We start from the raw sequence: 15,175 nt of genomic DNA, 5'->3' as shown, positions 1-15,175 counted from the left end.
GCCCAGAGTTTGGGCATCTTTTGAGAATTGTACACTGTGCCTAGTGATTTCTAATAACTGCTAACACATGTCATCGTGTCTGAGTGAAGGACAGGGCCATATTGTATGTGGTCTTTCATGGGATCATTTTGTGCCTTTTCAGGCAATCTGTAAAATTTTGCTGTTGTCTAAAACAAAACAAAACAAAACAGTTCATGTCACAGACCCATGGACCCCTCTACCCCCCTGACTGCTACCCTGTGCAGCACTCTGGTTCGTCAGTGGGAGAACCTGGCCTGTCAGCATCTTGTGGAATCTTCTAGGAGCACACACAAGCAGGAATTCTACCGGATTTGTGATGTTATGTTGATATTTTAATATGGCATGAACCTCCAGAGAGCACAGTTGGTTCATTCTTAGCTTTTAATTATGTTTCTCTCTCTCTCTCTCTCTTTTTTAAAGTCAATAGTTCTTGAAAACTTTACTCAAGTACACAGTTTAAGGTAAAAATGCACTCACTGTGGCCACCTTTTTGTCCGTGTGTTCATTGGCCTCTGGCTGCTATTGTAAGAAGGATGAATAGGAAGAATAAATTGGGAACATTTCAACAGCTTTCTTAGAATATTGGCTATTAAGGTTTTTTCCTGCTATTTCTCAAGCTGAGAACCCACAACTGAGACCCATTCTGCAATGTCTTAGTGCATTTCATCCTTCATTAGGTAATTTAAGTATAAACACGGTTGTTGCTGGGCATGAACACTTTGTTGTTTTTAACTGAACCGTGTGCTGTGTTTTCAGAAGTGTCCTAATGAGCATTCGCTGAAGTTGTTTGGATCAAAGCAAGCGGAGCGGAGGGACCACAGCCTCCCTGGTAAATAAATGCGTCACGCCCCCGTCACACAAGTGTTCCCTGTCCTTTCTCTTTCCTTAGAAGACACATCAGAGTGCGCTGCAGGTGCAGCAGAAGGCGGAGGCCATGCTGCAGGCCAATCACTATGACATGGACATGATCAGGGACTGTGCCGAGAAAGTGGCGTCTCACTGGCAACAGCTCATGCTCAAGATGGAAGACCGCCTCAAGCTGGTGAACGCGTCTGTCGCCTTCTACAAAACCTCAGAGCAGGTGAGGAGGGCCGCTCTAGTCCTTGGGCTCCTCACCGGCATTCTGTGTGGAGCTTAGTTTTGTTGAATAGCTCAGTCATTAACTCGTCAGTCATTATTATCGAGCCAGTGAACTCAACTTCAAGCAGAGAAAAGCATTCTAGAAGTAGAATCATCCTTGCTTCCCCTAGGAATCCAAGAGGAATAGGTTGGAAAGGACCCGAGAAGACATCCGCTTTCCTCTCCTTTAGATCCATAGCCTGAAACACCAGAGAGAGACCGGAAATTCCGTTTTTATTTTGTTCTCGTTCTGAAAGGCCTGCCTACTTTGGCCCCTGCGTTTGTCCTCACCTGAGGTGGGGCCCACAGTGCCTTCCGAAGGTCTTGGTCCCCAGGCCAGCACTTTTATCCCCAGAGCATGACTGACCACACTTCCCAAAGATGCCATCTGTGGCGTCAGATGCCGAGTGGCCCCTCTGAGCCTGCGGCTTTCTGCTCACAGGTCTGCAGCGTCCTCGAGAGCCTGGAGCAGGAGTACAAGAGAGAAGAGGACTGGTGTGGAGGGGCCGACAAACTGGGCCCCAACTCTGAGACAGACCACGTCACCCCAATGATCAGCAAGCATCTGGAGCAAAAGGAAGCGTTCCTGAAGGTACGGAGTGGCCTCCGGGGTGCTGCTGCGTCCCTGCACAGGGCACACAGACACGAGGGGGCTCGCCTGGACTCTCAGAGAACCACACGTGTCCCCATGTGCTGGGTGTGCAGGCCGCCTTCGCTTTCCAGGGGGAGCCCCTGTGTGCAGAGTGCAGTTTGGTTGGTGTTGAACACAGAAAGAGATTGATTTGGTGAGACAAGAATGCCTGTACCTTAAAATAATCTTCCTTTGGAAATGCAGCCTTGTTTAGGAATAAAGACTGAACCCACTGTACAGTGGATAAGGGGCGGGAACACCCTTTGTGATTTCCAGGATTAGTTACTAATACTTGTTCAGGAAGTGTTTCCCACAAAACATTTAAGCCCGTAATCCAGGCTTGAAGTTTTAACTGTGAGCAGCTTTAATTGAGGACTTTTTTCTAGCCACTTTTGTCGTGTGTGTGTGTGTGTGTGTGTGTGTGTGTGTGTGTGTGTGTGTGTGTTCATTCGTACTTCAGTCACCCAGAAGTTCTGAAAAGTGCTCAAACTGTTTGCCAGCACTTCTGTGTCTTTATGATATGGTCTTTCACTCTGGAAAAGATCTCCTGAGACTCGGCCGGCTGCCACTCAGCCCCATGAAAAGTAGGCATGGTGTTTGCTTTTCATTGCGGCCTTACCGAGTTTAGTTTTGTCATAGCTTCAGTGTTCTGACACCTCTCACACCACTTCCTGTTACATTTAATAATTTCTGTCTCCATCCTGAAGGTGATCCTCTGTCCTGACAGAGTTACTGTCTGGTCTGGGAGAACAGATTGTAGCTCTTTGAAAATTCTATCTGGGAACTTTTTTTGAGCTTCCCTCACATGACTCTCTTTTTCAGCGGCCGAAGTTGGGAAAACAGTCGTGGCTTCCTCAGGCTTGTTTTTTTAACCATTTGCCACAGGACCTGAAAGCCCGTGTATGAAACACCCACCACCGTGAGGATGTTTGGACCTGGAATCATCGTAATTTGTCTTTCTCTGGAATCCATTCAGAATAAAACAAAATTGAATACTACTTAGTTAATTAAGAAAGATGCTTAGAAAAAATTTAAAACAAAAATAATCACAGGCCTGTTCAGATTTCTGCATTCAACTGGGATTCAGTAGTGTTTGGGTGTTAGGGATCTTTAAACTTTTCATTATGGAAGTTTAAGGAGCATACAAAATAGAACCGATACCAGACTTCTGTGTCCCCGTCAGCCAGTGTCAGTAATTATCAGCACGTGGGCATATGCCCACCTTCACTGGGTTACTTTAAATTCTAGATATTATATCCTTTTATTTGTAAATACTTCAGCATATGACTAAATATTAAATTCAGCCTTTCTGGGGTGCCTGGGTGGCTCAAGTCGGTTGAGTGTCCAACTCTTGATTTCAGCTCAGGTCATGATCTCACGGTTTGTGGAATAAAGCCCTGCTAATATTACCATTTTATAATACTTAGCATGGCACCTGCTTCGAATTCTTCTCTCCCTCCCTGTCCCTCCTGTGTGTGCACATTCTCTCAAATATATTTTTTAAAACTCTGCCTTTCGGGGCACCTGGGTGGCTCAGTTGGTTAAGCGACCGACTTCGGCTCAGGTCATGATCTCGCAGTTTGTGAGTTCGAGCCCTGCCTCAGGCTCTGTGCTGACAGCCTGGAGCTTGCTTCGGATTCTGTGTCTCCCTCTCTCTCTACCCCTCCCCTGCTAATGCTCTGTGTCTTTCTGTCTCTCGATAATGAATAATATTTAGAAAAATTTTTTTAAATTCTGCCTTTCAAAAACATAACCACAACACCATTATCCTGTCCTAAAAATTAACAGTATCTCTTATTTTATACAAAATCCAACAGTGTTCAAATATCTCTGATCGATCCATGAACGTCTTTTATATGTAGTTTTAATCAGGATTCTTTAAATTTTTTTTTTTTCAACGTTTATTTATTTTTGGGACAGAGAGAGACAGAGCATGAACGGGGGAGGGGCAGAGGGAGAGGGAGACACAGAATCGGAAACAGGCTCCAGGCTCTGAGCCATCAGCCCAGAGCCCGACGCGGGGCTCGAACTCACGGACCGCGAGATCGTGACCTGGCTGAAGTCGGACGCTTAACCGACTGCGCCACCCAGGCGCCCCTTAATCAGGATTCTTAACAGGGTCCACGCATTGATTTTATTGGTATGTCTCTTAAATCTCCTTCAATCTAAACAGCACCTCCTTTTATTAGTATTTATTAGTTGAAGAAGTGAATCACTCCTGCGCTATTTCTCTCACTCTGGATTTCCATGCTTGCGTCCCACACGGTCCTTTAGCGCCCTGGATCCTCTGAGTTTGTTATGTCGAGAGTTTCAGTCGGATCCAGGTTTGCGTGTGTGTGTGCGCGCATGTGGTCCGCTTACCTGGCACAGGTGTTCTCCCCACGCGTACTTTCCATGGCGTCACATCAGGAGGCCCAGGAGGCCTGCTGCTCCTTCTATCCGTGTAATCGGGGGAGTCGTCAGTGCTTCAGATGTAGGGCGTCCCATTCACCTGTCACGTGCCTTCCATGTCTGCCTTTCACCCAGTGGCTTTAGTGCCCTGTAGTGATCATGTTTCACAAGGAGTCGCAAAACTGGTAATACTCCATCATTACTTCTGCCTTGATTAGCTAGAATTCTTCCCTCCTCAGCCGTTTGGTTACTTTCAAGTAGAGTTTGTCCAGAACAGGCAGAAGTACCTGATTCTTTCCATTTGTTTATCATTTTCGGGATAATGAGCTGTTACCCTAACAACCTCTACATATGATTAATTTTCTTACTATCTTCATGGATTGTAATATATTTGGTGTGTTTTAATCAATTGCAGTCATTTATCTTTTTTATATTCAACTTGTCCCATTCGTGGGTGCTCCTTCCATTCAGAAGGGCCCTGATGTCCTTCTGACATAACCCTGGTTGTCTTCTGTAGCCTCCTCACTGTTTAGTTACGGCAGCTGATTTCAGGCTTATCTGGAGAGACCCGTGATAGAGTCTTAGGTTAATTAAAAAGTGTCCTAGCTCCACCCACTAGAAAGGCCTGGAAACAGTGACCAACCAGAAAAAATGAACTCCCCAGTATACAGTCCCAATTGTGGTCTGTATACCATGTACCACACGCAAGGAGACAGAGCTCCCTGAAGAAGGATTAATTCCAGATCTGAGACAGGAAATGTGTAAGGGATTTCCAATTCAAATATAATTAAGGATTTTTTTTCCTCTTGTTTTTTTTTAAATACATTAACGAGATTACTTACTTGGTTTCTAAAGATGGAATGTCCGTTATCTGTGACAGTAATACCACAAAACAAGCCACCCCAAAACTCGATGGCTTAAAGTAGGGGTTGGCAGACTCAGACCTGAGAGCTAAATGTGTCTACTCTCATTCATTAACATGTTGCCCGTGGCTACTCTCCTGTGGTGGTGGTGGGGGGGGGGGGGGTTGGGGAGATAGAGACTGAATGACTCGGGAAGCTGAAAATGCTGTCTGCCCTTTTCAGAAATCCAGGCACAGCTTAGCTGGGTGCTCTGCCTCCGGGTTTCTCCCCAGGCTGCTATTGAGGTGCTGGCCAGGGGATGTGGTCAGCTGGAGGCTGGACAGGCCGGTGGTCCCTCTCAGCCCCCTGCTGTGTGCACCTGTCCATAGGACAGCGCTCAACATGGCAGCTGGTTTCATCAGGGCAAGGGCTCAGAGACACAGTTGTTCTTGTTGTTGTTTTTAATTGAAATAGGACTTAACCTGTGTACCCTCCAAAGCACAGGTTGGCTTGACAACGTTTTAGGTAAAGGTGTATGCTAGAGCTACATGCTGTTGTCGCCCGTATGTATTCAAAATACATGTTTGTACGAGTCCAATTAACACCACATTGCTCTCCCTGTACTTCTTAGGCTTGCACACTTGCTAGAAGGAATGCAGATGTCTTCCTGAAGTACCTGCACAGGAATAGTGTGAACATGCCGGGAATGGTGACCCACATCAAAGCTCCTGAACAACAAGTAAAAAGTGAGTACAGTCGGGACTCCCTTTACCGGCAAGTGATGCAAGGAGCTTGGTGAGAACGCGGTCTAAAATCATAAGATCTGGGCTTTGTTTTAAATGTCCATTACGTATTATTAAAGTTCTCACCAATTTTCTTCGTTTACTAATAAAGTATGAAACAAATGATCTAGATTGGTAATTTATTGAATAAAGTTGAAGAGTGTAAACAGGGAGAACACACAGCGTGGTATTTATTAGCTTTGACTATTTTGTTACAACAAGTGAAAACATTGTAAATCGGAAAAAAGAGGAAAATCAGAATTTTTCTGTAGTCAAAATATTTTTAAAAGTTCAAATCAAGAAATTATACACCAATATCGTTCTGTAAAGTGTTATCAATTTGACATACTTAGAAAGCAAATTGCCAGGTATCATATATTTTGGTATCTTTTGAATATAAACTTCTGTAAAACCATGTTTTTACGTATATGTAATGTAAGCGCATAGAAACAGATCTGGGAAAATTTTACACTAAATTATTAACAGGATTGGTATGGGTGGATGTGAGGGGGGCTGATGGTTTCTACTCTAGAATTCCGATGGGATACTTCACAGTGAAAACAACTTCAGGTGTTCTCGAACTTAAAACTTGGATTTAGTCATAGTTTTTTCAGGTTCAAATAAAACGACATGGAAATGGATCCTCAGAAAATGTTCATGAATTTAGAATAGTCTTGACACAAAGGTACCTTGTGTCCACTGTAATCCTTCCCGAGAGCTTCAGAGATCGGCACTAAACACATGAAGAAACTGGGGTCCTTCATCCTTCCCTCTCAGAGTTGGGTTTCATAGGGAAAAAATTGCCATAATCTGTTAACAAATGATTCCTCTTACTCTTTAAGATCATATGATTGGCAGAAACTTTGTTGTATTCTGCTCCCCGTTCTTCGGGATGCATCTGTTAGAGGTGTCACAGAAATACTATCCATCACATGGGTATAATCCTCTAAGCTCCACAGATGAGATCCGTATTTATTACTTGGTGGGCTCTTCTCTTGGGAAAATGAGTGACTAACGCAACCGTTTTTCAGCAGGAGCAAGTTACTTGCATTGGTAATCTGTTTACTTGGCTCATTTCAGATAAAATCATTGCCTTTCTGTCATCCTTCAGTATTGCCTTTGGTTGTGGGTCGTCGTCTGCTTTGTCTGATCACAGACGTGACGATCCTCACGAGGCTGTCCTAGTCCAATGGGTGTATGTGTGTCTGAGACGGGACTGTGTTCCCTGTGCCCACTTACGTGATAGTCACCGCACATTTGCTGCTGTTTGTCACCATTCTGGGTGCTCTGGAGAATTAAAAACGAAATGTTTGGTTTCTCTCATTGGGTTCACGTGTGGGACGGTGCATTAGACCCACGTAAGGGCGATGGTGCCAGAAGAGACCCTGTGACCCCAGACAACCCGCAGGTGCTTGAGGAAGGCCGGGCAGTTTCCCCTACCAGGCCCCGCAGGGGTGGTTCCCTGCCCTGCTGCTCACGCGCCCCAAATCAGTCCTGCCCCAGGCGGGGGTGGTGGAAAGAAGGAACTGGAAAAGACCGATTGGCTCACGTTCATTTTCACGTGTCATATTTTCATTTCAGTGGTAGCTTATGGTTCTGACCGGCTTCAGAAATTTAAAGCGTTAATTTGCATCGCTACGTTAGTTTACTTTTTCAGTAAAGATCATATAGCCTGACCCCTGAGCTGCCAGGTAAGCGCTGCTTACGGGTTCTGGTTTGTCGCAAAGTGGCTCAGCCTCTCGGGAACCCTGAAATATTTGTGGACCGCTTAATATTTTTACAGTTTCCTAATGTTAATTAAGTTATAATCTAGACACCTTTTATTTGATTTGCAGTTTCAGTCTCTGGAATCTTCTCCTAAAGTTTCTCGTGTGTTTTATAAACCTTTGGAGTAAAACACACTCCCTGTAAAAATTGTTTTGAGTGTGCAAATGTATATAAATTATCTAATTCCATAGCCATTGGTCACCACTGTCAATACAACTTAGTCCTCGTTCTGTATCAGAATTTAAAGCTCTGCTGTATGCTTTTTAATGTGCAGTATAATGATTTCACAGTTGGCTTAACCTGACCCCCAGATGTTGCTGTTCAGTTTTTCCAAACGGTGCCTTAGTGTTTGTGCACCTGATACATACCGCTCGTGTAAGCACCGTACATCCGAAGGATTGAACAGTCGAATTCCTGGTTCGCAGCTGTACACACTTCCAGTGTTGTTATCTGTTGCCAGAGTGTTCACTGCGAGACTTGTGCCCTGTTTCCCGTCAGTAATGCGGGGTCACTGGTGCCTCTACCCTCTGCTCCCCAGCCTTCCAGCATATGGGAGGACACAGTCCTTGCCAGGAACATGGTGGAAGATGACCCCATCGTTGGAGTGAAGTTAAACATGTTTCTGTGTATTTAGTGGCCACATTTTAGAAATCACAAACTCCATGTTTATATGCTTTGCTCATTTTTCTAACAGACTGTTCATCTTTTTCCTGTTTACTGGGAAGTACACTAGCTCTGTGTTTTATATTTCCTAGTAATGTTAACTGGATTTTTAATTGGTGGTATGTTTTTACGATGGTTTATGTTTGGTTATGACATTTTATAATTTTTATGTAATCAGGGTTTTTTGGCCTTTCTGGCTCCATGCTTCTCTCTTGTCATGTCCCTGCTTCTCTTATGGTTTATGGTTTTGTTTTTGTCTTTGTAAAAACAAAAAACAAAAGAAGAAGAAAGAAAGAAAGAAAAACCAAAACGTTGTTTTCTTCTAGTACTCCACCATTTTGCAATACATCCTTTGTACTAAGTTCCTTCACAGGAAGGTTTGAATGTTGTGGAATGAAATGCCTAATACCGAAGTTTTGTCGGCCGTTGTCAGTTTGTCCCAGCAGGAGACACAATAGCTTATCCCATTAATCCAGCCAGCCTTAAGTTTCCAGTGACCTCCATCCTAAGATAATAAGTTGGGGTAAGAGAATAAGGAGAGGTCTGGTTGACATGCTCATTGAGAACATGGGGGAGGCAAGTGTGGCTCTCTTAACTGAATGCTCTGTCTTACGTTGACATTTGCATAAAGTGTGTAAATAAACATGAGCGGGATTTTGCAAGTGTCCCCATTGATTGCAAGCGCCAACATTCGTCTTCCTCTTTATCCTCTTAGATATCTTGAATGAACTCTTCCAGCGGGAGAACAGGGTATTGCATTATTGGACCATGAGGAAGAGACGGCTAGACCAGTGCCAGCAGTATGTGGTCTTTGAACGAAGTGCCAAGCAGGTCGGTCACGACCCCGGGCTCCCCATTGCTCTCCACCCTCCGTTTACACCTCTGTCCTCAGCTGGGCAGCTTTGGACGTTGCAGCCATGTTGAAAACCACTTTCAAATGATGAGACCAGTCGTGCCTTTTAAATAAGTTTGCTATGAAAAGAAACCCACAACCCTGTAAAACTGTGATTTGGGCTCCCAGCAAGCATGCCACACAGCCTGCCTCTAGTGCCATTACCTCGTATTTAGGACCAGCAAGTATGAGTCGTAACTATGACGATGATTCAGAAATCATTGTTGGGGTGCCTGGGTGGTGCAGTCAGTTGAGCATCCAACTTTGGCTCTGGTCATAATCTCGTGGTTCGTGAGTTCAAGCCCCGTGTCAGGCTCTGTGCTGACAGCTCAGTGCCTGGAGCCTGCTTTGGATTCTGTGTCTCCTCCTCTCTCTCTCTCTGCCCCTCCCCTGCTTCCACTCTGTCTCTCTCTCTCTCTCTCTCTCTCTCAAAAATAAACAAGCCTTAAAAAAATTTTTTTTAAATCATTGTAGAATCCAGGTCTGTGCTTGTATAAATATTATAGTGGGTGTTTTTTTTATATTGCTATATTTATATTTTCAACATAAAATTTTGTTCTTCAGGTAAATTGAGCTAAAATAAAGTGTGCCAGAATTTCTAAGAATTCAGGAGAATAAAAAAATGTTCAGGCAGTTGGCTAATGTAGAGATATCAAGACGATTTTTTTTTTTAATGTTTATTTTTGAGAGAGAGACGGAGACAGAGCACGAGTGGGGGAGGGGCAGAGAAAGAGGGAGACACAGAATTGGAAGCAGGCTCCAGGCTCCGAGCTGGCAGCACAGAGCCCGACATGGGGCTTGAACTCACAAATTCAAGATTATGACCTGAGCCGAAGTCGGGTGCTCAACTGAGCCACCCAAGTGCCCCAAAGATGATACGTTTAGGGGGTCCCTGGCTGGCTCAGTCGATACAGCATGCAACTCCTGATCTCAGGGTTGTGAGTTTAAGCCCCAGGTTGGGCATGGAACCTACTTAAAAAAAATCTGTTTAGAGTTTCTGTCTTCTGAAGTCATTTTGAGATAAGGGTTTCTGCCTGAATGGTTAGTCACGGAAGATCATTTTAGAGTAAAGTCTGTCTGACCCCTAACTTGAACTAAGATTCCTGTCACTTCTCCTTGGCCTTAACGGTAGCATAGGAATCCATAGCCATTTGTCCAGAATTTGGAGCGTCAGGAGGGAACAGAGGACAGAAGGCTGGTTCTCAGGATGCCTGTCTGAGCCTTCTCCTGTCCTGCAGGTCAAGGCGCCTCTTCAGTGCTGTGGTCCCTGGTGACCGCACCACACATGGGCGGTCTTCTAAATTCACCTGTGCCTGTCACAGAGTAAGGCAGTCAGTTAAATCTTTTAGCTTAAGAAAGATCGAATATTCCTCAGCACAATTTCCCACTTAGGGATTTTCTTTCAGTTTGGTCAATGTTGGTCTCCAGAGGGCGGCCGGGTGCTCTGGGGATCAGTTCCCCAGAGATTGATAAGCTGGAGTTCATGGTCCATGGACCTGGCATCCTGTCTCAGTCTTTCTCTGCTGGTTTCACCAGGTGTAGTTATCATATTCCCGACACAAGGGCAAGCAGTAGTATTTTTCAGAGCTTAAATTACATTTTCTTAACATTTGATTTGATGATCGTTCCACCATATTTCAGATGCATGGGGGCCTGATTTGTTTCTAATTAGAGATTGTTTCATAGTCTTTTCTCTCATATCTTTCTTTATTGTTTCTCTGTTAAAAGGCAAGCAATCAGCTGCAGAGAACAAAATTGTAAATAACTATTTTAATGGAGAAAAACAATAGATGTGTTGTTGCTTTTTCCTAAAGTTGGCTCATTGGCCAAAAATGAGATCATTAAGCATAGGCCGTGGCAAACGATGACCCCGTGGCCCTGTGGGTTCTCTTCTGTGCCATGACCCTGGGGTAAAACCCAGTAGTTATACCACCAGTGTCTGCGCTTCTCAGGATGGAGCCCTGAGGTCACCTGGATGCAGCGTCCCCGGTGGGGGTCCGGAGGGGGGGACTCCGGCCGCGGTTCTGTCTCTGGGCGAGTCCGGCCCTTGGACTTCCTGGTTGCCTCCTGCCTCTTCTGCTGCTTTCCCAGGCTCTCTGCTGTCCCGTCTTCCTTATCTCTGCAGCTGAATGTTGGCATTCTCCAGGGCTCGGCCTGGGGCTTGCCCTTGTTTCTCTCCCCATCTTCTTATCTCCTCTGTGGGTGTCTCCCAGCCCTGACCTCTGTTTCTGGCGTCCAGACTTACAAATCCCCGTTGTCTCCGTGGCATCTCCACTGGGGCCTTCCTGAGAACAGAAGTGGACTCACGACGCCTGACCCCCCCTCCTCGTCTTATGGGGCGTGTCCCCCTCGTCTTACACAGTGTATCCCCTGCGCCTCCTCGTCTTACGGGGTGTGTCCCCCCCATCCCCTCACCTTTCAGGATGTAGAGCTCCTTCCCATCTTTCCCCAGTTTCCCACCTTCACTCCCTCGTGAGTCCCATAGGTGCGGACTTCCCACACGTGTCAGGCCTGCCCTCCCCCTTCACGTCCAGAGCCCTCGTGCTATGGAAACCCCAGCCGTGTCCTGCCCAAACCTTTGAACCAGTTTGCCGACCCGTGTTGCTTCTTCTACTCCCTGTCCACTGCAGTTCCTTTTCCTCACAGCAGCCCCACTAGCTTTCCCACAAAAGTCCAGGCTGTGCCTGTGACCTCCAAGGCCCTCCTGCCCTCCCCGGCCTCTCTCCCCGGCTTCTCCCCATTCTTCTGAGCCCCCCGCTTTGCACCAGTTCCTGACCCCCCCCCCCCCCCCCCCGCTTCGCAGCCAGCCCCTCTCGGCCTGGACACCGCATGTGCTGACCTCCCTTTCTAAGTGTGGCATCCCTGCCCTCACTTGTCTTCGTGCCTCTTTGTACATCCCCCTCCCCAGTCGGCAGGGGGAGGCAGGGCAGCCGTACCCAGGCCTGACAGCAGTGACAGCCCCACTCAGGAAGCTGCATGGCAAATAATCTGTCTGGGTCGTGCTTTCCTTTTCATGTTTTCTAAAATGCTATAAGTGCTGTGATGTATCTAGTAGAGACAGTGATGTCTGTGCTCTAGAAAGCAGCTCACAGCGGATGGCCCAGAGATTACAAACAGCACATAAAAATCTTCTACGGTTTTCAAAAATTTACTTATTTTGAGAGAAAGCCTGTGAGCGTGTGAGCAGGGGAGGGGCAGAGAGAGGGGGAGAGAGAATCCCAATCTCGGCACTGTCAGCATAGAGCTCGACTCAGGGCTCGATCCCACGAACCACGCGATCGTGACCTGAGCCAGAAATCAACAGTCAGATGCTTACTGACTGAGCCACCCAGGCACCCAAGAACCTCTTGAACACTTTAATCATTGCTACAGAAGTGACATGGTTACAACCTTCTAGAATGTCAGGTGTTTTTTTTTTTTTTCTTTTAATTTTGGAATTGCAGTGCTTATTTCAGAAGCCTGTCTCTCTTTGTGGGAGCACTCTATGCGTGTGCCAGCGCTGGCTTGTGACATCACATCTGAGTGAGATACGACAGAACTGGGACCCTCTTTGCCAGCGCTGAGCCGTGAACGTCTCCATTCCTTCCCTCTCTAGGCTTTAGAGTGGATCCATGACAACGGAGAGTTCTACCTTTCCACACATACGTCCACGGGTTCCAGCATACAGCACACACAGGAGCTCCTGAAAGAGCACGAGGAGTTTCAGATCACCGCGAAGGTAGGTCCAGGTTGGTGGTGGCCGTCTGTTCCGTCACCCGCCCACACAGCAGGGCTTTCCAGAATAACCCACCACAGGATACTCGGTGTAAATAAGGTATTGCTCAAAGAAATCGTTTCATACCGTATCCAAAATTGGAGACACAGGGACCCCAGTGGCTTGTCCTACATTAACGTAGGGGACTCTTCTCTCTGCGTTTCCCAGTTCCCTCCCTTTACCTCTTGTCTCCCTTGGGTCTTCGGATTTCTGCAGATACCTTCCTTCGTGTCGTCTCTTTTGTCCTTTTCCTTGTTCTTTTTGTTTTCTTTCTGGTTTCTTTTGCAAGGTCTTTTCTAAGTACTTGCTATTTTTAGGAAACCCCGTTTGGTGTGACCGACCTGGCTTGGGCGTGTCCTGCGTGGGCTTCCTTTCCCCGTCTCTAGGTCTCTAGTCGGTGACACTTGCTACAGGGACGCTGCTGTCACCAGCCCAGTCCCGTGGCAGTGTTTACCTCGGCACCCTCTCTCTCGTGGTTGTCCATAGGCTTATAAACCGGAGATGTCTTCATTTTCCTCCTGCAAATCAAAAAAGAATTAGATACATGGCTTATGTAGCAGATGTGAGTAAATACACATTTTTATGCAAAAATGTGAGACTCTTCATACTGACATAAATGTTTTCCCAGTTAAAGTATATGCTGGCAGAGGCTGATTTTTTTTTTTTTACCTCAAAACAGTTTGGGGGTTTTTAGGGTTCCTTTCTCAACCCGTGGTGTTTTTGTTTTTGTTTTTCAAAGTTTTGAATTCCGTTCTTTGTCATATTTTCAGAAGTGCTTCTGTTTTTCTCATGGTAGACTTGACTTTCCTTAAAAGTTGCAAGTTAATTCAAATTTCACACTAGAAAGAAAGGATCTAGCTGGATAGTAGTTTGGCTAAAAAGAAGTATTCATGTATAAGTAAAACGGGATTTTCTTGTGTGGCCCTTTAGGTAGCGGTGGAAACCATCAGTGGGAATTTTTAAATCCTCGAGAGTGACAACAGCTATTTTGTATTATGTTTAGTTGTACTTCTTTATGTTTTCTGTAACCATTTCTGACTCCTGGTATTCTTCACTGCCCTCTGCTCCCGCCCACCCACAAGCTGTAAGTTGATTTCCTTCCCTTCACCCTCGGGCCGCTGGGCTCTGGGAACCCTTGTTCCCTGCTCTGGAGGAGCTCACGGTCCAGGGTGGCTGCAGGCAGACTGACCACTGCGGGGCTCAGTGAGACCTGGCACTGGGTGGGGACACCTTGAGCATTTGGGGGTGGGCAGGGCTCAGGCAGTCTGGCAGTGACAGCTGCACCCAGCGTGGGGGCCGTGGGCACCCAGAGGAAGGCGCCCACCCACTCATTTGAGGAGAGCTGGCCTGCCTGCCTCTGCAGGTAAGCATCATGTCTTTTGCTTCCCCGAGATACAGCACACCCTTGGCTGTGTAGTTCTCGTTTCTGTTAACAGTGGGAGGATAAATTACAGTTGTGCGCGTTACAAATTTGTTTTTTTTGAATAGCCTTTGATTATAAAGGTATTAAGAAAATGCCTAAGATGCCACTCAGAGATAGATTTAAGATTTGTTCCTCTTCACTAAGCTGAATTTCCATTAACGCTGCATTCTGCAGACCATTTGCACAGACAAACAGCCTGGTCACCGCACGACTCCAGGGGGCGCTGTGCGCACAGAAGCTCATGTGAACCTCACTGTCTGCGGTGCAGTCGCATGGCAGCCATGTTCCACCAGTAGGGTGTGTTCAAAGGGAATTTTTATTCCTGAATTTCCCTCCTCCTCAGATGTGGGGTGTGGTTATTAAACAGTGAGCAACAGGGGCATGTTTTGTAAAAATAAGCATCTAAAATCACCGGTGTAACACCTGACCTTGCCGTCTCTCTCACTGGGTCTGCTGGATCCGTTTTGCCCAGAGGAACTAGTGGATTTGGAAAAGAAAACCTCTCGCTTTTTCGCTTAGCATCTCATTCCCATGGGTTTCTGGCTTCCTTTCTCTTCATCAGACCACGCCTGCTCATGCCTGGGGGTGTCTGTTGCTCGCCTTCTGCCCCTCCTCATAGTGTCTTCTAAGAAACCGCTTTACCCGTGTCATGGAGAGAATCTGTTGCTCTTGATGTGACCGTCCTCCAGTTTAGTTGTTACAGCGGTCAGTGTTGTAACACATTTAGTGCAATGGAAGTAAAGCCTTTTTGTCACTGTCTCGCCATGAAGCCTCAGCTTGATTCCTTTGCAGCTCCCGATGGAATGATTTCTCAGAGTGCTTCACAGGCACCACCTGTATCCAGGTCACGCGTGTTTACTTAAAAGCCAGTTTCTGTCCTTATTCGAGAC

The 15,175-nt window shown here is 46.2% G+C and overlaps 1 protein-coding gene across 1 annotated transcript in view; it reads left to right on the top strand.

The window, feature by feature from the left end:
* TRIO (trio Rho guanine nucleotide exchange factor) overlaps positions 1-15,175 on the top strand; it is a 234,770-nt gene that overhangs the window by 104,106 nt on the left and 115,489 nt on the right. The window contains exons 16-20 of the mRNA XM_047094013.1: positions 911-1,102; positions 1,583-1,732; positions 5,636-5,750; positions 8,932-9,047; positions 12,704-12,826. Of these exons, the coding sequence (XP_046949969.1) occupies positions 911-1,102; positions 1,583-1,732; positions 5,636-5,750; positions 8,932-9,047; positions 12,704-12,826 (696 nt within the window). The remainder of the gene's footprint in view (positions 1-910; positions 1,103-1,582; positions 1,733-5,635; positions 5,751-8,931; positions 9,048-12,703; positions 12,827-15,175) is intronic.

The sequence above is a fragment of the Lynx rufus genome, unplaced genomic scaffold, assembly GCF_022079265.1.
Source record: "Lynx rufus isolate CCGP_SWC_20201006 ecotype Redwood Valley unplaced genomic scaffold, mLynRuf1.p SCAF_1, whole genome shotgun sequence".
NCBI classification, from domain to species: domain Eukaryota; kingdom Metazoa; phylum Chordata; class Mammalia; order Carnivora; family Felidae; genus Lynx; species Lynx rufus.
This window is presented reverse-complemented; position numbering and strand designations above follow the sequence as displayed.